The 22,114-nt window shown below is 39.8% G+C and overlaps 1 protein-coding gene across 2 annotated transcripts; it reads right to left on the minus strand.

Moving 5' to 3' along the window:
• Nucleotides 1–325: 325 nt before the first annotated feature.
• PROS1 (protein S) lies at nt 326–22,094 on the minus strand. 2 transcript variants are annotated; one of them, XM_059871643.1, is made up of 15 exons: nt 21,965–22,094; nt 18,277–18,434; nt 17,833–17,857; nt 17,415–17,501; nt 15,996–16,118; nt 15,743–15,865; nt 13,895–14,020; nt 11,762–11,883; nt 9,989–10,107; nt 8,364–8,553; nt 7,529–7,696; nt 6,343–6,511; nt 5,748–5,896; nt 4,833–5,046; nt 326–2,680 (listed from the first exon to the last, which is right to left on the minus strand). In XM_059871643.1, exons 1-15 carry the CDS (start codon nt 22,023–22,025, stop codon nt 2,535–2,537), a joined length of 1,980 nt encoding a protein of 659 aa, XP_059727626.1. In that variant the 5' UTR covers nt 22,026–22,094; the 3' UTR covers nt 326–2,534. The 2 variants fall into 2 exon arrangements, with proteins under 2 accessions (XP_059727626.1, XP_059727619.1); XM_059871636.1 differs by lacking the exon at nt 21,965–22,094 and adding an exon at nt 20,988–21,120.
• Between the last annotated feature and the right edge of the window lie 20 nt (nt 22,095–22,114).

Consider the following 22,114-nt stretch of genomic DNA (forward strand, 5'->3'; position numbering starts at 1 on the left):
ACCCTGAATGGCCCTTGCTGAAATGATTATGCCTTAAAATACAATGAAATACATCTGATGAAGGAGAAAACACAGGAATTGGTTACTTGCCCTGATCTTCTTTGTTTCCACATGTAGTTTTAAGCAAAGTCTAATTTCCTCAGGTACTATTAAACAATTAATTAACTTATTTATCTAGAGAGTATGGATGCCTATTTGGGTAGCATGTTAATTGAAGCCAGTTCTTTCCTTTGATGCTGAAGGTGATCACAATCTCATGAGTAGGGCATTAGACTACTAGAAGAAGCCTTGCACAGCAAAAAGGAACAAAAATATGCAAATACAATTTCAAATGAAAAGAAACTTGCAAATGCTGCTTTATTGAATTCTTACAATAGGGAGGCACTTTTACATTAAAAAAGAAGTGCAGAGGTTTCATTATTAACTACAAAACCCTAAAGTATTATTCCATGAAAACAAAGAGAAATAGTGTCTGTGTGACAAAGTGATTGGTTTTTCCTTTCATTTCTATACAATTTATTACATTTAAACAAACAAAACCTAAAAAAAAATCTCTAGAAAAAAACAGCAAAAAAATCTTTTCTTCTGCTCCTGCAGGCCAGAAGCACTTAGAACATTGATGACACTTTGCTTTGTGTTCCTCATCTCTTACTTTCTGTGCTTTCTGTATGAGGCAGAGTCTGACCCAGGGGCTTTCCAAGATTAATGGATGCCACAGAGATAAATAAAGTGTTGATGTGTTTATTTGATGTCAAAAGTCTCAATTCAGCTCTGCCTTGCATGCAAAACCTGCTTGTTTCAGTCAAGTTATTCTCCAACTAACACCTGTAAGCAGCATGCGTGCTGGTATGGTGGAAGAGCAGGGAAGGGTGACTGCAGGAAAGGATTTCCCCTCCATGGAGTCAGAATTCCAAGCTTGTTTTCCATGCCATCCTAGAAAACTGACCTTGTATTAAAGGCATTGAGCCCCTGGTTATCAGCTTCTAGCTGGGCTGTACTGGGTGAAAGTTGGGAGCAAATCCTGCATTGCACTACCCAAGTGGGAACTGAAGTTACCAAGAAATTCAGCCAAAGCAGTAATAACACAGAGAGGGGCTCAGATTCTGCACTAACCCTTGCACTGAACACTGGAAGAAACCTCCCTGATGTCACTCAGAATATCCCTGGAGAAAGGCAGTCCTCCAAATGAATACTGTCACAATCCATCCTTCTGGACATCCACTTCCACTTCAGTGTCTCAAGTGAAGACAGCAGAGCTGGGGTCAGGAATGCTGGCAGATAAATGTCTCTGCTTGATGGATGAGAGGATATATTTATACCTCACAGCATCTCTCTTGCTATTTATTTGGTTTGGGGTTAACAAAGCCACCAGGTGAGCTGCACAGGGAGGCTTCTGGTGCTGTGAAAATGAGCTTGCAAGTGGAAAGAACACTCAAAGGATGTTAAAGAAATATTGGAAATGCTCAAAATCAGCACACCTGAAGAAAGCAATACTTTTCTAATTACCTGTTGGTTTATTACAGTTGGCTGAGCAGAATATGGCTTTAAATTCTGAGGTTACTGGCAAAATTCAGGCTTTCAGTGGCAACAGGGCTCACAAATAAATCTGTTCTGGAGCTCCCTGAAGGCAAGGTTACCCTAAATAAAGGGAATATGATGGATCATCAGACTGTGCTTATGTTGAACAGTGCTAGGTTTGATGGAAGAAGTATTTGCTGCAATTCCTTGGTTTTACTCAGCAAATTCCAGTTTGATGCCCTGTGATGCAGAGCTCCTTCCTTCAAGCCATTTCCTCTGTTTTTCAAAATTACCTGGGGTGTGTTTTAGCCATGTTCAAAGTAAATGACCTGACCTGATCCAGAGCTCTTTTCAAATTCTAAAGCTAGGTTCTAAAGACAGACAAATTAAAGCTGGTCCAGTATTACCAAAACTGTTTTCAAAAACTGAGCTACTTAAAGAAACACTTCCATTTTGAAGTTGCTTTACCACCGCAGATACAACCTGTAAACATATTCACAGAGAGTTTGGGCTATAGATTCCAGGATATTTTTTCCTTTACCAAAAGCACATATTACAAAACCTGTAGAGATTTTTCTTTGCATGTTACACTTGAAAACATTTAGTAAGTCTGGTTTCATTTAGATTCTAATACATTAAAATTATCTGCAACTTGTAACTTTGTGCTGATAGATGAAATAGAAGATGTAAAATTCTTTCTAAACAGAAATTCCTTAACTTTCTGTCCAAGCTAAATATGTCAAAGGACATAGCATGAACACGAAAGATAAATCTAGCTTTAAGATTTCCCACTGATATATAAAAGTATGTTTTACAAAATTTTGAACTTGATTGTCTCTTTCCAGCTGAACAGAGAGGATTTTTTCCCTCCATTCTATATTGAAAGGGAGAAAACCACACTGCTGCTTATTTCCCTGGCACATCTTGCATGAAATAATGCAAGCTCCATTATGGCATGAGACTAATTACACAAATTACATCTGAAAGACAAAAAAGTTAAATTAAGATCTGAACAGTTATTGCATGATCAGTGGGCACGAGTGAGATCTGATGTCGTTGTGTTTGGAAATGGCTTCATCCAGATCCAGCTGTCTGTTGTTGACCTTCACCTCCATGCAGCCATTATAAAAAGCAGTGACTGGAGTAGCACCCAGAGGAACATCTGCACAGAAACACATTCAGTTCATTAGGCCAAGGCATGCAAATTCCTATGGATTTTTCAGGTCAGTCAAAACATGGGGAATACTCCACTCCCCATCCATTATTTAGTCATGGGAGAAAAGGAGTGATTTGGCAGGAAACACTTGAGTTCTTCTCCCTTTTCTTTAAGATCAAGATCGAATCAGCAAAGCTGAGAAAGGCCAGTAAAATGTTAAATATGCATTAGAAGGCTGTTCCCATCCAGAAACTGAACTCCAGGAATGTTTTCCATAGTAGCTTTTCCTGTATTAACAACAAGAGTTTGTTTCCTGGAGCCCACTGTTCTTGTCCTGAGCTACAAACAGCTGTTTCTGGGCTCAGAGGTCACACAAAGAACTGTCTTGCTTTTGCCAGGAAGCTACTCTAGATTCAAATCTGCAGCTTCTCACTTGGGGCACCCCTGGGAACTTCCCACGTTTTCCTACTTCCTCACTGCTGCTTCCAAGTAAATTCTCTGTGAAAGACTCCCTTTATCTGCTGCTTGTTTAGGTTTTGTTTTGGCTTAGGGAAGTATCAGATCATGGATATGTTTGCAGGAAACAATATGTTAAGCACAAAATCAAGCAGGCATTGCTGTCAAGTCTTAGGGTACAACTGGCTTCTTACAAGGTAGACCTAAGGCATGCAAGCACCTTCAGCAATTCGAATGAGGGGCTGTTATCAAAAGCACCCTCTTTTTTCAGGTGTTAATCACCCTATCCCTCCTTAGGAGATAGACTTGGTTATCTTAGGAACCAGAAATGCTGTTTTGTCATGATTTTTTTTTGCTGTAAGCTGAAGCATTGCACAGAGTCCTATATAATTGCTCCCTTCTGCTTTTTTCCCCCAGTGAGGAAAACACTGCTGTCACAGAACCATGGAAATTTCATTTAACCTGCACTGGTTGTGCTGAAATAACAGGGGAATACTGCTACCACTGTTACTGGTTTGAGGAAAGGGCTATCAGAAAAGGGGACTTATGGTCCTCATGAAATGCATGGGGTTTTTGAATGCAGAGGCTTGTTTTTTGGGGGGTTTTGTTTGTTTCATTGTGTTAATTTGCAAGTTTAAGATGGCTTTTAAAACTTAGACAGAGATGACAGAAAACGGAGATTAAGGAGCAGCAAGTAACTAATACTTGCTTCTGATCTCTTTGGGATGCCTGAATAATGCAAAGCTCTTAATTCTCAAGATGTCAATTTTTCTGGGGCTGGCAGTGTACTAAAAGAGACTCATTTAAGCATCACAAAGATGAAGAGGCCCAAGAAATGACTGGAACCTTAGTTACTGTGGCTCTGTTAAACTGCTGACTCACCTGTACTAAGTAAATACTGACTCATTCCTTGTCAATTCAAGACATGTCAGTCAAATTTGTAGCATTTTCTTAGGAATTGTGATTCATCCTCCATAAAATAATAACAGGATACAGAAAAGCTCTATAAGTAGCAACACTATAACCATGGCACCTTTCCTCTAGCAATTTTCAAGTTATAATTCGGGTTTTGATTATTTCTCACCTGGGAAATGTTCTTTTTCTTCTTGATTCAGCCTGAAGTCAAACTATTCATACAGAAGTATGTGCACACTTCCTGGACAAAATCATCCTTGTGATAAGGGTAATGTTGACATTATCTCTCAATAATGTTAACTTGAAGCTTGCTTTGAACAAAATATGTGCTGTTTCAATGCATTCTCTGTCTCATAAAGATTGCCAGTCATCTCTTGCTCAGAGTTTAATTGTTGAAACCATATTCCTGACTTCCCATTCTGCACTTCTGACACTTGGATTGCTTACAAATACCTGCTTTTCTTACGTTTTTGATGCAGTTCCTCAGCTGTGCCAGATGGTGGCATTTCAGAAACGTGCAATGCTCACCCAGCTCAAAAATCAAGACATTTTCCAAATTCAAACCTCTAGAGAGCTATGTATTAATGTCCAAATACTGCTACTGTTAAAAAGCTGGCTGCCTCCAAAGCTGAAATGACTGGAGGAAACACGAGGCACTTAAGGGGAAATCCCCCCCCTTTTTTTCTTACTTTTTTAAAATAATTGTAGGCTTTTCCTAGCATGGATAAGGCTGAATACAATCAGGCTTGTACAAATAATGAAATGAATGAAAAGAAACAGGTCTCACCTGGCACACCACCCAGGTAGGTGACAACATTTGCCAACATTGCTTGATGCAGAGTTGAGAGTTGCTCAGAGTTGCTTCTGTCAGTGTGTGAATCAACAGCCAATTCAAGCTCCTGTTTGGTCACTAGAAGTCCAACCTGCACTCTTCTGGGGGTGCATAACTTCTTTGATTCCAGCTGTGCAACAATGATGTTCCCAATGGTCACAGTGATTTTCTAGATGGAAGAATGGTAGATCACCAAAGATGTCACATGCAACTTTAATAAATCATTATACTTGGTTCTAGTGCACTTTGTATTTGCAAGTAGAAGAAAATATTAAATACTGGTGCCTTCAGCTGGAAAGGCTGATGTGTAAGCATCACTTCAGATGATGAATGCCATTCTTAAATTTATAAGTGAGAATGTTTTACAAGGAACAACTCTTGCTACAGTTCTGAGGTGAAATCCTGGTTCACCAACAGTTTTAAAGGTACCCAAGCTTTCACTAGAGGTTCTTATTTTTAGAAAAAAAAACTGGATTAACCGTGGTGTATAATTATGCTCTAGCTTGGGATGGCTGATGTAAATGGAAACTTAAGGACAACAAAATCAGTTTATAATTTGGAACTAACATGATGCCCTTACTGTATACACTGCTCATAGTTCCCTTTCTGCTCTGTGCATTTGGAAGGAAAGGTTAAAGAAAACATGATGGGATGGATCTGAGCTCAGACTACATAATGTAATCTCCCTGGCATGAGTGATTAGTGCTTAGTCACTGCTGCAGCAATCATTAAAAGACAGATATTTTTTAACATTATTACACAATCTAATTTTCAAAATACTGAGGCTACCAGCTGCACTGCAAGTGTGTGAGCAGCTTTATTTTAGTTTGATTTTTCACCTGGCAGCTGCTAGGAGAATTGTAAGATCACCTGTGAGTCAGAGGAGTTAGAGTCCACTATGGACAATGCAAGAGGCACTGTTTCATTAGAAACCAAGGCAAACATAACGCCAGTGTCTGTGGATGGGCGAATAGTCAGAGTCACATTTATTAGCCAATCTTCAGAACTGTCAAGATTATCTGTTTTAAAGAGAATAATTGAAATTAGTAAATCCACCTGCTGATGAAAAATTAATATGGAGTTAAAAATTAGTATTTAAATCTCCTCCCTACTGTGGAAAAATTAGTGCTAATTTTTTTACACGTATAGAAAGAACTACAATTCTAAAGAAACGAAAGCAGATAAAACAAAAAAATAACCAACTAACTTTTAATGCTGGGTCTTCAACAGTGGCCAACCTTTGCAAATAAACTTCTGAATGTAAAGCACTCCAGACACTGAACAGATAACTACTGTGATCAGAATCCTCATTCAAGCAGATTCCTAACAGAAGTTAAGGGAATCACTGGTGGATGCAGAAGTGTATCACTTAGTTTGTGTGCCTTTTTAAATTGTCTTTCTGTTAAAATTTCATCAATTCAATCACTCAGACCAACAAAAACCACAGGAATAGAAAAATACTTACTATAGTTTATCTGGAATGCTGCCATTCCAGTGCCAGGGTAGAAGGATCCTCTCCCCACTGATACTAAACAGTGTTTGCTTTGTTTTTCTTGAATAACTTCATTTACTCCTGAATGTCCCTGGTTCATCAAGTTCCAGGCCCGGATACAACCATCCAGACGAGGGTTAATCTACAGCAGAGTGACAGCATTGGGGCTTTGAGTCCAAAGTTGGGTTTAAAATGTTAATGATGAGGCATTATTTTCCATATCAGCTTATTTCTATGTAGGCAATACCATCTTAACAACGCTATAGGCTACAGAAGTGATGCTGGGAGAAAACCAAGCAGCAGGCATTTGGTACCTCAGCCTTCAAAAGGTATTTATGGTTTAGCATTTCCCACTTTGCTGCCAGGGATCTGGACAACTAGAGACTGCTTCTACTCTAAAAGCTTGTGCTGTCAGCGGGACAAAAGGACAGCAGACTTTCTGTAGCTGAAAGAAAATGATCCCTAGCAATGCTCCTTGTTCAAAGCTTTACCTTTATACCAAAGTACAAAGAAATTTCTGGAATTGTTTTATATTGGATAAAGGGATTTTATTGTATTGTTCCATGATTTTTTCTCTGCTTTGCTTTTAAGCAAAATTGATTTTTTAATTTATTTTTTTTTAATCTAAACACTCTGTTGATTGCTAATTAGTTTGAAGTCTTCTGGACTGTAAAGAAGACAGTTGCAACAATTTGACTATAGCCATTCTTGAGGCTGAGATACTGAAAGAATCATGGGCCTTTTCCAGCCTGGGCAATTGTAAAACCTAGTGAAAATGAAAGCTCACTGTGCTGCCTGCACAGTGAATGCTGCACTTATTTAGAGCTTAGCAAAAGCCAGGACCAGGACATGAATCACCCTGAAATGCATTCTCAGCAGCAGCAGTGCTGGTAATTTAGGGAATTTAAAGCCATATTAGGAAACAGGCTACAGAATCCTCAAAGATTAGACCACAAGTGCTGTGTTTTTACAAGTGAAGCCTTACTGAAGGCAGACTGAAAAGCTTCACACATGTTTATTTTCAAAACAGTGGTTTTATAAGCACATTTTCAATTTCTAAACGGGTTCCATGCCAGGCTTGCTTCTTCTGTGACTTCCAGGAGTACAGAACTGAACAGAGCATGATCAATCAATGTTAGTCTTACTATTATTTAATTACCTGTTTAACAAGAGCACCGCCCACTCTGCGAGGCAATCCTGCTATGTACACCTTGGTTTCCAAGAAACCCTGGGATTGTTTAAACAGAGTTCCTGGGCTGTTAATACTCATCACAGCCTCTTTAGCTATTTTTACACTGATGCTGTGTTCTAATTCTTCAACTGATATCTGGAATAAAATACAAATAATTACATATACACACATACAAAAATGTAGCCTATATTATATTTTTTAATAATTACATAAGCCCTATGAAGCATGACTAATGTTTCTTTAAATATCTACCTTGTAAAAGAGTTTTAGTGCAGTCACTACTTAAGCTGTATTTAAACCTGATGCAGGAAAGCTGCCCATATCTAGGGATGTTCACAGGAGGATAACAAAAAAAATCTAACTGGCATTAAAAATCTGGTGTGCTCTATAGATTGTGTGAGAAAGGCTTTTCATCTCAGGTGTAAAGGCTTGAAAAGCGAGATGAATTTTTGGTCTAGCAGATGTAAAACCCTCTAAACACAAAGTATCCAATAACTGTACACTTGACCATGCAATCACAGTTTTGAATATCCTGCCACTTTCCTTTTCATGTTTAAAATTAATACTTGCTATGTTGATAGCTAGAGGTAATTATCTTCTCTCTGATTGTTAAAAGGTAGCAGAATTTCCTGATGCAAGGCATTCCTGTGCATTTCTTGGCTGGTTTTTAAACCTGGGGTTTGAGTGCATAATTTTAAGCCTTTTAGTAGTTTAGTTTAGCTCAGTTTCTCCCTACTTTATTTATCAGCATCTCTCCACAGTGAGTATAAGGAAGTGAATGGGAGAAGGAAATCCAACTTACTATATGCCACAGTCCATCATTAATGGCCTTGCCTCCACTGGTGACTTTTGTTCCAAACTCATTCTTGAATTGAATCTCAATCTTCCCATCCCTAAGAGCAAGCAAGATCCACGCTGAGTTGTCCAGGGATTCTGCATACAGGATCACCCCCTCTGCGTCGTACGTCCGGAAATCAAACTCTGCTGTAAATCTGAGTTGTGAAGAAGGAATCTTAATAAGAAGACAGGAAAGGTGAAATATTGTACAGCCTAGGATAACTCATTAGTAGGGTCAGAGAAAGGTTCATAGATAGTAACTTTTGCAGTCTCTAAATCTGAGCAGTTGAGATTTTTTTGCACAGTTAGTCAAAAGCAGAATGGAACATAAGCCTTGTTGACTCAAATCCAATGGGAAGTTTTCAGGTTAGCACTCTGACCTGGGATTTGAAAGAACCTTGGTACAGTTCCCAAATTCACTCTGAGCTTTACTTGTGAAGGATATCCCAGTCCCCTGAGCAAGAAGAGAGATGTAATATTCCTATTCTATTTTGCAGGGATGCAATGCAGACAAAATAGAAGATTTATTATGTGCTTCAGTACAGCTGGGTTGCCAAGTGTTGTCCTGAAAGAATTATAACCTAGGAATTTGCTCTGCCTTTCATGGGCCATTCTCTCATCTGAGGATTTGTTGGCTGGATCTACTTTGAGTGTGTGTATGTAGCAAAGTTGGAATTTACTGTGCAGTAGAGGAGAGTAGCAGTAGAGTAAAAAACAGTTTTTGGGACTAGACAAAGCAGATTGAAGGTGAAAGCATTTGGAAGCTGGGGTTTGCCATGGCAGCTGTAACTCAGAAGTGAGTCGCTGTCCCTCGCAGTGCTGCTCTATGTCCCCTAGATGGGGCTGTCCCTCGCCAGACGCACCCAAACCCGCTCTGTATTTACACCGGGCTTCAAACATCTATCATCTCTGAAAGTTCTTCCAGGACAGCATTAGTGCCCGGTCAACTTGGAACAGCGGCAGAGGGCAGAGTTCTCAGGATTTATGTCCATCTGTACGGTTCTGAGGCTCTGGGGATCACCAGCTCCACAGCTGCTGCTGCTGTTACCTTCCAGTCGTTTGGTCACTAAGTCAGGGAACGCTGCAATTTCGGCTGCTGCAGCAAAGAGGTCCAAGAGCAATAAAGGGATCAGTGCCAAGGGCAATCGCTCTGACAGCTGTAAAGAAAATCATCCAGCTGGTGCCAGACAGGGTACTGTGCTCTGTGGGTGTCCTTGGGACACTGTGTGTGTGAAAGGAAGCCCAGGGAGGGGCAGGGGGGCAATGGCCTGACTCTGTTGCTCAGCAAGATGAGAAGCATGTCTCAGCTTCTTCCCAGAGCAGGGGTGAAGGAGCAGCACCCAAACTAAAGCCATTCCCATGTACAACTGGAAGCCATACTGTAACTATTTTCATATAACTTGTGAATTTTATGTTGATAATTCTAAATGCCTTCCTGTTTATTCATTCACTCATCATGTAAAGGTATCTTATCCAAGGGGGAGATGGTGATAAAATTTAGGCATGCAATGCATTCTTCCTAAACCCTCAGAAAATTAATGGAAACAAATGTCATTCCAATGCATAGTTTTATCAATAGCAAATGCTTACCTTGTGACATTTGGCAGTTTGAACTTTAAGTAGAGAACAGGAATTCCAATAAATTGCTCTGCCAGGTAAAGCAGTTGATAATTCTTTTCAAGATTCAGTGGGATACACTCAGTAACAGACTGAAAATGGTAGAGAAAAAAAAGCTGTTAATGCATTGTGATAGCTTATGAAGCAGCTCCTGTTGCTGCCAGCTAGCCTTTTTTATTTTTAAAGTAATGACTTATCTCTGGGTTTTTTTTGGTTTTTTTAAACTTGAATGCCTATGTACAAATGAAATGGTGTGGTTTTGCTTTTGCTTGAAATATCCCTTATTTAAACTGCTGGAGGATAATCCAGGTTGACACACAGTTCTGGTGGACTGAAACTAATATTTAAATACTTAGTTTTTGAATTAAGAATTCCAGTCTTCCATCAAGCGCTTTTCTTTCACCAGGGATATATGACACCCACCTTCTAGGAAACTATCAAGATCTGTTATTAAAGTTCTGCAGAATCTAAACCTGCTCAGGCGTTAGAAGGGAACAGACCAGAGCTGTACCCAACTGTGTAAAAGAGAAATTAAAGAATCACAGTGCTTATGGACAAGTAGGAGTCTCAAAGCCTCTGTGATCAAATTTAAATCCCTCAAAACATCCTGTGACTGTCTTCCACTCTGACTTTGCTATGCCTGATGCAGCAGTTCCATTAAATGTACAGGTGCTCTCCTTGAATTTTATGGCTACTTCATTTTATGGCTGCTGGTGTCACTAGTCCTTAGATTGAATATATTTTCAGCTGACTGAATTTTTTTTACCCAATTAAAAGGCATGAAACTAACTTCCAGACAGAGAATTAATTGCTGTTGAACAACAGTACTGAAAATAAGAGCATCTTCCAGCCTCATTACATCTCACCCTTTCAAGGATGAGCAAAATGAAATAGAATGACTGCCAAGTGCTGTTCGTTAAATTTCAGAAAGTACAAACACGACCTAATATACACATCCTGGAACTTTTGTCAGATCTCGCTCCTGCAGTTTAAGCCAAATTTTGTTATACTCTGTTAGAAGTGTTTTATTGTTGTTAGAAGTGTTTTATGGTTGGCAGTTATCTGAGCTCACTTCACATGACATCTCAGATTGCCTGAACTTTTCAAAGTATACAGAGAACCACTTACAAAAAAATCCTTGGACTTCAATCCTTGAATCCCAGTTCTCTAGAGTTTCAAACTTTCTACTCCTAAGAAGTGTAAATTTTCAAACTGATCAAGAGCAGCCCATTTTGGCTGCAAGATGTTCTCCAATTGGCAAGTATTACTGAGTGCTTTTCCTTAAGCTATGGCAGATGAGAACTGTGAAAAACAATCTAGTTTTTTTTTTTCAATCCAAACAGAGTAATTCTGAAAAAGTGAGCGAAAACTTTTGCACAGCCTAAGGAAAACTTGGGAACATATGGACAAAAGGAACATTCTGTCTCTGAGTGGGCTGAACAAGAATTATTTGTTTGATAGGAGAAAGCTGAGGCTTATTTTGGAAGCAGCAGGGAATAAAGATGCCTGGCTAAAGCAAGCTGCTTTTGACAGGACTCCTGTAAATGAGCATGCATGAACTGAATGGCATCCAAATCTGTGCTGCTTTGTGAGCCAAACCATAGATCAGAATCCCCAGCATTTTCTCAGGAATTTTTAATCAGTTCTCAAAAAACTTCCCATTTTCCTTAATCTAAGCTATCCTCTCATCAAGAAATACCAAACTTTGCCATTTTCCCCATGGAATTTTACATAGCACACTTTTACCTCACAATTCTTCATGTCCTTAGAGAGCTTGAACCCTTTCTTGCCATCACAATAGCAGCTGTAACTTCCTGGTGAGTTCACGCAGAGTTGAGCACAAATATTTTCAGCACATTCATCAATATCTAAGGGAAATCAAAGCAGACAGATTTTTTTTTTTTTTTTTCATGGCACAGACTGAAAACTAACACAAATTAATGGAATAACAGACAAGAGAGGATCTCTGGAATAACATGAATCCAAAAGGTGATTTAGTAATATGATAAAGGCCTGGAGTTCAGAGCTGCAGACAATTTGGTCTGATATCTGAGGCACAAGGTGGCTGAATAGTGAGAGACCTCATAAATTGCTACCACAGATGGCACAAATCCCATTCTGTGTCAGATCTCTTGCTTTCCTTGTAAGACACGATGAGAGCTCAGATTATTAAAAGTATGTAGGGCAAATATGTGAAGAAAGTACATGCTTTATTAATATAAACCCAAATAATCTCAGGGCAAAATACCTTTTAAAATAACACACAATAATCTGATCATGCCTAAGGTTCAGATAGCATCTACTTGTGGAGAACAGTCTGATTTGAGCTGTGATTTAAGCTAAATCAATAAAAGTATTTCATTTGTTATTTAGTAGATTGTGTAAAATAAGTAATTTAGAAATGAAAGGCTGTTTAAATGGCTAATGTAAATTTTTCATTTCTAATATAGAAGCAAAATCTCTCCTTGACAAGACACTCCAATGAGGGTGATTTGGGCTTCAGATTAAAGCAACTACAACATTTATTCTGAAACAAATAGCCCTTCCAGTGGGAAGAAAAAATTATGTACCAATGCATTCATTTAAATCTGGAGGTTTTTAGGACTAAAATACTTTTTTTTTTTTTTTTCTGTTGCTTGGAGAAAGAGAGGTAATGAAAAATGTAACAAACCCTGTTCTGTTCTTCAGTCTAATAGTAACTGTCATCATAGACATAGCTGTGTAAATTCAATTTTCCTAATAAGCATAATTGAGTTTAGCCACCTACAAGCAATACGACAATGAAAAGCTCATGTCATTTAGTATTTCTGTAAGGCTACATTCCTGTCAGGCTGCACAATCCTGTCCTTAGACAGGATTTGGTGACTCATTTAATGTGGTTACAACAAGGTCTAAAAGCTTAGCAGCATAATCCTCCTGCTAGGGAGGTAAGACTTTCCCTGTTGGAATGTCGACATCCTGCAACCTCCTGAATCCATGTCCCAGTAGAAACACAGCACTTACATGGGTTGCATCAAATTGGATTTATCTGAAGGAAACCCTAAGAGGAGTAAAAATTAATTACTGTGAACTTTTTCTCACTTTGGTGCATGCAGGAACAGAAAATTGTCAGTAGTGTTTTAATCCCATAGTAACTGGGCAAAGAGCTGACACCTGGATATGTAAACACTGCCACTGTGCAGAGCTTTGGCACAAAAGACCTGCAGGAAAAGCCATGGAGCACAAGATTCATGGCCAGCAAGAAGCTGCTTTTGTGTCCTTTTGAGCAGTAATACAAGGCAGCTTTTAAAATAAAAACCAGTCACTGATAGATTTTCCTTAAACTGACAGTGCAGAATATTCATCTTCATTGTAAAACTCTAGGAGCTTTCATATCTTTTTACAGCTGAAATTTAATTTCTGATGTGCAGTAAACAGAAACTTTAACAAGCACAGAGAAATAGAACATATTCTAAGACAAATATGCAAACATTTTCAACACTGGATAAGTTATGATCTTTGTATGCAAGTTATCAATACTTCTCAACTTTGCTATAATTGTTACAGAACTTTGGAAATTTTTAGTTCCAGACTGTCATTTCAGGAAAAGTTCTTTTGGAGCAGCTCCTTTTTTTCACAGTTCTTTCTCTGGATATTTAGGAATAGTTTTATTTGACATTTGAGACCTTTATAAAAAAAACATTTAAAAAAAACTTTAGAGAACTGCCTTGCTGTCATATAATACAGCCTGACAACAATTAATTTAATAAAGAAGGTGAAGATTCAAAAATGCACTGGTAGATGAGGAGCTGAGTTTGGTATAGCAGTGGATTAAGAAAAGAAAAGGGGAGGGGGATGATGAAAGAGATGAAGAAGGGGAAGCTGGGGACAAGGACCCACCTTCACAGTTCTTGGAAGTTGAATTATATGTGTAGCCTTCTGGACATTCACACTCATATCTCCCCTGGGTGTTTTTACAGATGGCTGTCCCACAGATGTTCGGATGTAGCACACATTCATTTATATCTAGAAACACAAACGAGGTATTAAAAAACAACTCCCACTCTTGCACACCATTTTTCTTCCCAACTTTATCCAACACTGTGCAAACTGAGTGAGGTTGGCACAATTTCTTGGTAACTCTACCATACTGTCACAGCAGACTAGAGCTACAGCCAGAAAGATTTGCAGAGGGCTGTAAAAGACGCTTCTGCATGTCCCCAGTGAAAAAATTCTCTGCCTGCCTATCTTTCCCATCCCTTCATGTGGGTAACAGGGAAAGGGATGCATGTCTAGGAAGGCAGAGAGAGAATCAGGCTACAGATTTCCCATAAGCTAAACCAGACTGCCTAGTAAAATTCCATCTTAGAAAAAGACACCCAGAAAGACAAGAGATAATCCAATCAGAGGTTCTTCCATGCTACAATCAATTCATGTCAGTTTTCTTTTAATTGGCTATGCTGAGAGGTATTCAAGACCCTTACTGTCTCTCTCTATCCCTCAAACCATTTTAGTGTCTATCTTCTGTCTTGTTTTCAATTTGTCAATGTCATTTTCCCAATGTAGATGTGACAGTGGGATTCAGGATATAGTATCAATCTTACTAAGTGTCTTCAAGACAGGAAAATATCAGATCCTGGCAGTACTTCACTCCCACTCGTGAATGCAGGGATCATTCTGGTTTTCTCTGTGGTTTTGTAGCAGTTGTGGAAATGGTGCTGCACAGGAGATTCTGCCACTGGCTTGCTTGGAGTCCTGGAACTGTACTAAGTCAAAGCTGCCCTGAATTCAGACTACTTTTCTAAAGTTAGTAAGAGTATTCCAAATTCCTGAGTGTTTAACTCTGTAGTTGCATGTAATAAAATATTTGAGTGCAGTTTATCAAATGATTAAACTGACATTCAGGGCACTAAGGTATATTAGTCTATTTTTATCTTTGATTACTTTTTTACCAGATTTTACAGTATCTTTCCAAGAATTACAGAACTTCTAACCAATTTGTCTGCTTGCCCTTTTTCATAAACCCACAGTCTTCTGTCATTCTGGCATGTCTTTGAACAAAAAAAAAAAAAAATCGGACATCACCCAAAACTGTTGTTCCATTAAAATGGAATGAAGTTGTAATTTTTTCTAAAAATGTAGTAAGAACTGCTTATTATGTCAATACACAGTCTTTATTTGGAATGGGATGAAGCATGTAGGTCATGGCCAACAGTAGACACAAGCATGCACAGAAAAAATTATGCTGGGTGAATCAAAGAAAAATCTTTCTCTCCATTAAAAGATTTTTTTTTTTATTTATTAATAATTTCTTCCCCAATGAACTTCAAACTGCAGAAAGAGCAGCATGGCTAATTAGGAGTGATTTAGCCTAAATCAGTATTTACCAGAGAGAATTTCCATGGTAACAATATCAGCTATTTGTCACCTTAGATTCTTGTTTCAGGGTGCTTAAAGGATATGTGAAACTGGTGTGAGACAAAAATGAGCTTTATGGAGCTCCAGTAATGAAGCAGAGTCTCATCTATAGCCATTCCCTCTTCCTTTCCTTACTTCTTGATCCAGTTCATTACTTGGCTGCCCAAATGCCTGCAGTGTGTAAGGCATGAGAAGCCAAACTAAATTAGGGCTGGATTTTTCAGAGGCAAAGCAAGAGCATTTATGGAATTATTGGATCAAACCCTTCCCTCTCCCTGGTCAGCAGGCACTGTGGTGGCATGGAAAGATGTTCTCCTGAAGTTTCCCTACCTCCACAATCCCTTTTGTTGGAATGCATGAAGTAGCCATCTTCACACAGGCAACGGAAGCTCCCAGGGAAATTAGAACAGCGTTGGCTGCAACCTCCATTGAAGTCTTCACATTCATTTATATCTATAAAGAAAAGGGAATCAAACTCTCTGCTGACAGGGAGACATCAACAGACCAGCTGCAAATACTATTCAATAGCAGAAATGTAATTGTGCTTCTGAGAACCAGCATGGCATGAAATTGAAGACTGTACCTTCCTCACAGTTCTCTCCTCTCCATCCTGCTTTACAGACACAGGTATACTTGGCTTGTCCATCTATGCAATCCTTATATCCATCTTTATGGCACGGCAGGGGGCTGCACTGGTTAGAAATTTCTGTGGGATGGAAAACATGGGAGATCCTTGTTATTTGGGGTTATTTCTCCTCGAGAATCACTTTAGTCTTTCTTCTTCTCTTTCTACAGGTCATGAAATAGGAAAGGTCTTGATGTATAACATGAAGCACCCCCACCACAATCTTGCCACTCGTCCTGTCAGCAAGATTTCTTTAGTGAGAACATACAAAGCCACCAGTACTTTCTCTTTTCCAGGCAGAAAACAACTAGAAGACAAATTACTTGCTAAGCTAATCCCTGCAAGATGTGACCAGACTTTATATTATTATATTTTAAAGATGTATTTCAGTTTTTAAAGAACAGTGCTCTGCCCCCATCATACTATCACAAATTTCACTAGAAAGATCAAAGTTTCAAGAACTCAAGACAGTTGAGTTTCTCTGTTCAAGAGTGGTCAGACAAACTGGTAATTTACTGCACTATTACAAACTGATCTAGAAAACATGTTCAGCCATGAGCATATGCACAGCCATGTCTATGTGCAGTGCAATTATTAAGGATTTTTTCTTTTTTTCCTTCCATTGCTTTCAGTGATAAAAACAGTGTCAAGTGGTTAAGGATGAGTATTATTCAAGCTAACTGGAAGTTTCTTTGATATAACCAGGCTGTAGGAGGTTTAGAGAGATGTTTAAGCTGTGACAGTAGGAAATATGGTAAAAATGGCTTGCTATGAATTTACTAGAAAGAACACAATTCATGCTGGGCCTGTGAAGGCATAGGCATTAAATCAAACATTTGAGAAACATCCCAAGTTTCATGCTTTGTGACCTTTTGTTTAGAATCAATGACTGCGTTCCAGATAGTATTTGGATGATTTTGTTTTGTTTTGTTTTTTTTTTTCCTTAATTTTGAAATTTTCAGCAGGTAATGTAACTACAGGCCAAAGAGAAGGCAGAAATGACAATTAACAAGAGACTCTCTTACTTTACCTGACAGAAATTGACTTGCTAGAGGCAAAGGGTTTGGCATAACTATTAAAGATGTGGTGGAGTACAGAAGAGACACTGGGGAATATTGCTGGGTTGGTGTAGGACAATTCTGTTTGCAGAAGAACTCTGCCTTCCATGTTGCAGTCAATTGTGTTCCTTTATCTTTATAAAGTTAAAAGCAGTCACTTAAACTGCTTTCTCTGGAAATGCTCTGTCTCACCTCACATTTTTTTGGTCAACTTATGGCTTTGATTATTGAGTTTGCCTGAGGAAAACCGTTTTTTGTCTCTTTTTGTGTCCCTGTGAAATGCTTTTTAGCCACTGTGTGTTCCAACATCACCACTTACCCTTGACACAAGCCCTCAGGTCAGCTGGAGAGTCTGGAGTGACTGCAGCCACCCTGAACACCCCTGCTCGATGGGAGGCAAGGCAGCCTGCAAGTGCAAAGCCACAGAATCAGCTCAGGGTCCAAACAACTCATTTACACTGAAATTACACCACTTGCTGCATGGCATCTTCAAAGAGCCTGTTCTCACAGCCTGAATTGCAAAACTGGTCTGGGCATGTTAAGGACAGCTGATGACAACCTTCAGAGTGCCTCTGTGAGGATCTCAGCACACAGGACATTCTCTGCACTATAATCAGCATGGAAATCATCCCAGCGCTAGGGGCAGAAAAACTAAACCAGTATTACCCAAATGAGAGCATCACTGACTCATACACTACAGTTGTTTAGGGTTTTTTTTTTTTTTTTTTTGTACTTACTTAAATATTTGGGATAAAAATATTCCTGCAGAAAGAAAAGAAAAAGAAAGGCTAAGAAAAATTTCAAGTAGGTAAAATAACAGCAAAACACATCACTGAATATATTCTGAAGTATATTGGTATCATAACTACAAAGGAAGAAAAGAGTTACTTTGAGCAACAGAATATAGGCCTGGTTTTCTAAATGACAGTAGGTTGGGCTAAAGCAGATCATTTAATACACACAAGACTCAGTGGAGAGATTAAAATACTGCACTGAGTTGGACACTTGCAAAATTAAAGCAATGCAAATGAATTGGGTGTCAAAAGTACTTAGAAAATTGTCTCTTTAAATGGGACAATCTTGCCCAGTGTTGTTACTGGGAGCTGTGAATTCCATGTGCTTCTGTCTTTCCCTCTGCAAAGAACTTCTATCTATGTCATAGATACTCATGAAATACTTACAGTTTCAGGATTATTTTCAAAGATTTCCCTGGCTTCTTCCTTATTGCATAATTCTTCAATGCATTCTCTTTCTAGATTTCCCTTCTTACTTTCTTCCATGAAAGAGTTTGCTCGGCGTTTCCTCAGCAGGAACTGAGAGGCATACTGCTGGGATAAAACTTGGGAGAAACAAAGCATCTCTGTTATTATTTATCTCTTTTTGCAACAGCTGAAAAATGCTGTGAACACTGAGAAAATGTGAGAATTTAATACAAAATTCTGAAATAAATGCTTAGTCAGGAGTTGATGTTTGTTATTGTTTTGAAAAAATGTGAGCAAGACATTCTAGGATTCTGTATGTGGGAGCTGTTTCTGATCAAAAAATCCTTAATCTGTGCTATTAATCCCTAATATCATCCATGCCTGAAGCATAATTTACATGTCATACTCAGGACAAGATTTATTTGTTATGGTTATTACAAAGCAAGGTATGTAAGCAACAAGTAGATAAAAAAAGCTGATTATACTACCAGTGTCAGTGATCTGCATGTAAATATTTTGACCCTATTAAATTTATGTGAGAGTAAAATTATGTTTTACAAAGTCAGGCTACCTGTTACATGTAATTAACATAAATGTCATTTTATTTTCCAGAACAGTGAAAAGCAAGACAAAGGTGAGAATGCTATCCTGGGAATATCAAGGTGGACAATCTATAAACACATCCACATTTTACAAGGTAAAACAATCCTAGCCAGCTTTGATGTTTCAGACCCAGCATGAGTCATTACTTAATTTTCATGTATCTGGTTATTGTCATTTTAGTGACTTTTAACAAGTGGTGAACATTGAGAAATGACACTAAAAATGAAAGATGTCTGCTTCAATGTTCTTTGCAGAGCACACAACACTCCAGGAACAGCCTCTAAATTAGACTGCCTGGTTTCATTTTTGGATGTAGCTTGTGATCACGAGAAAAATGGATGAGCACAGCTGGAAGAAGTCCAGCTGATTGGGTTAAAGAGTGCAGATGACAGATGTTCACTGGAGTGCACCACACTTTCCTCTCCTCAGCCTCTGCACAACTTAACCTTTCACAGCTGCCCAGCTGTGTGAGGGCTGTGACACCTGCAGTGCACATCAGGTCTGGTGGCCATACATATTCATCCCAGCTCCACAGAAAAGAGCCATTCAAGCACACCAAGCCCATCCAGTACTGCCTGTGACAATTCCTCAAAGCCAGAGCACCTTCACGAGCCACACCAGCAACGAAGTGCCAGAGAACAGCTCCCAGATTCTCTGCACTAAAAGGAAAGAAAAAAATTAAGGAAGCTGACTAGAAAGAGCAACTAATGAGGCCCAGGGCTTGGAAGGAGACAAATTCAACATTTAACTAAAATCACACCATCCTAAACATATTCAAGATCTCTACTAAGTGACAGGGAGCATTCTGAAGTGCTGCAATGTTGGGTAATGACCTGATGAGACCTTTGTGTTACAGCCTCCTGAGTGAATCTCACATGGGCTGAGCTTGTAACTACAAACTAATCTATTTCCTTTCATTCTGCTAAAATGATTCATCCTGGTAAGGCAGTAAATAAGATTTCCTGAGCATAAGGTGGATGTACAGCTCACCTCCAAGGTTTTATAGCACACCTCCATCTCAGAGAGAAACAAGCAAGCTGCTTAGAAATGAAAGAAGTTCAAACCTAAATGCTTTATTTCTCATTAATAAGAAAGATGCAGAAAGACCATCTGTACTGAGGCAAAAGGAGTGACAAGAGAAATAGGAATATTGTGTATTATAGCCGCTGGTTTATTTCCATGGGAGATCTCTACCCTCCACAAAGATGTTGACCTTTAGCTGCATCACTGTCATTTTCACATGATTTTACAGTAAATAAAAGACAATAAATTTTCTGTTGTCTACAAACAGATGTAACACTTTCTACTTCATGTTTTCAGTACAGTGGGGCAATGGGAATAAGTCTTTTCCCCTACATCAGAGCACTTTATCCTTCTCCCAAGCTGATTTCCTGTAACTTCTGACTTTAAATAAAACATGTAACTCAGAGCAAATTCCATGTTTTTTTTAGTGCAAATATTTCAATCCCCTTGCACAAAATTAGCAGTGTATCTATTCATCTGTGTTTTAATTACAAAGATTATGATAGGACCTTTATTAAAAACAAAAAATCCTGACTGCTGCTGCTACCAGTCTGATTACAGGAAACTCCAGCCCATTTCTGACCCTGCCAAACCAAGTTAACCCTTAATGCACTCGAGCTGCTTCATGTGCTGATCACTGAAACCTTGTGTAACTCCAGAGCCTAACAATTTCCAGAGGTGGTGTACAGCCACTGTGTAGTGAATGCTTATCAAGCATCTAAAAGTGATGCTACTTAAAAAGAAAAAAAAAATGTGGGAGAGGATGAGATTCAGTGGTTTCTTACAGCTGTTCTGTCATGCAGATGCAACCATAAACCTGCTTAAAGTGGGCCACTTAAACATAACTTAGAGCTGCTTACCCAAGACCCCAGCCAAAGAAAGCAGCTGAATAAAACTGAATAAAAAGTGACACCACTGTAGGAAGTGGCACAACCTTGTTTGCACAGCTCTATAACTCCAGTGACAAGAGTATCCTGAAAAGCTCCTCAGTGACATTATGCAGCCAACAAAATAAAATTGGCCGCTAATATTTACCTGCACCTTCTCCAAAATGTGTCCCTCACCTGTTGTTTGACCAAATCCACCTGCACTGAGGCTTGCAGAGACAATTTTATGATTATTGAAGGTATGAGCTGCACTTAAAAGCTGGTTTCTCTTCTTCCCCCTCTCCTCCCCTGCCATTCCAGAAATCCCTGGCACTGTTCAGAGCCAGGCATAGGAAACTGGAAATATGGACCACAGAAATTTTGGATGAGGAGGACAGCTCATTTCCTGCTGTTAAGAAAAATGACAAGATATGTAGTAAAGAAGATAAATGGAACCAAAAACGTGACGAAAACAGGAGAAAAGATCATTATGAAATATTTATTAGAAGGTTTATTTTTAGGACCTGTTAAAAACGTTACAAAATGAACTTTCATCTTTTGATACTGCTCCCTTCCCAAGTCAGATACCCCAGCACCTTGCAGAATAGTAAACATTCGGTTTCTGTTCTGCCAGTTTAATCATTAGTAAAACAGGTCAGAAACACGCTTACTTTGAGCTGCAATTCTGCTGCTTTCAGCCACACTGTCTTCTACCACTATTAAGCTCAAAGACTTTCGTGTCAAAGACGGAATACTTTATTTTTTTTCTTTTTTATCTGTATGCGAGAGCACGTAGCTCTTACTTAGCCTGAGAGGTCTGAAGTTACAAAGAGGGTCCGTGCCGCTTGCCGGACTGCACAACACAGCCACTTTTCCCAGCACACCGCGATCTCCCGAGGGCTGTCCTTGCAAGGGAACCAAGCTCCCTGTGCAGACACCTTCCCGTGGGCGGCTGAGCCGCGCTGCGGCGCGCACGGCTCCGGAGCCGCGCACAGCCCCGAGCCCCAGCTCGGCCGGCCCGCAGGAACCGCTGCCGAGCCCCCGGGAGAACCGAGGGGCTGCGCGCACCGAGCGCAGCGGCCGCGATGCCCCGGGCGGCCCCGGCAGCGCTGCGGGCCGCCCCTCGCCCCGCACCCGGCCCCGCGCGTCCCCCCGCCCCGCCTCGCCTCACTCACAAGTCGCCGCCTCGGCCAGGGCGACGGCCAGCGCCAGCAGCGGGAGGCACCGCGGCCTCATCGCTACCGGGGGCGGCCGGGACTGCGCGGCTGCTGCTCTGCGGGGCCGGGCGAGGCTGTGGGGGCGGGAGGGAGGGGCGGCGGCGCGGA

Source organism: Haemorhous mexicanus, chromosome 2 (genome assembly GCF_027477595.1).
Source record: "Haemorhous mexicanus isolate bHaeMex1 chromosome 2, bHaeMex1.pri, whole genome shotgun sequence".
In the NCBI taxonomy this organism is placed as follows: Eukaryota; Metazoa; Chordata; class Aves; order Passeriformes; family Fringillidae; genus Haemorhous; species Haemorhous mexicanus.

What these genes read in the sequence shown, in the direction of transcription:
- PROS1 (XM_059871636.1), bottom strand. Translation starts at nt 21,105, where the DNA reads ATGGCAGGGGAGGAGAGGGGGAAGAAGAGAAACCAGCTTTTAAGTGCA. An exon ending in AAACTGCCAAATGTCACAAG is followed by an intron (nt 8,554 to 9,988) that starts GTAAGCATTTGC and finishes TTCACAACTCAG; the next exon opens with ATTTACAGCAGAGTTTGATT. An exon ending in CTACCTGGGTGGTGTGCCAG is followed by an intron (nt 2,681 to 4,832) that starts GTGAGACCTGTT and finishes GTTTCTGTGCAG; the next exon opens with ATGTTCCTCTGGGTGCTACT.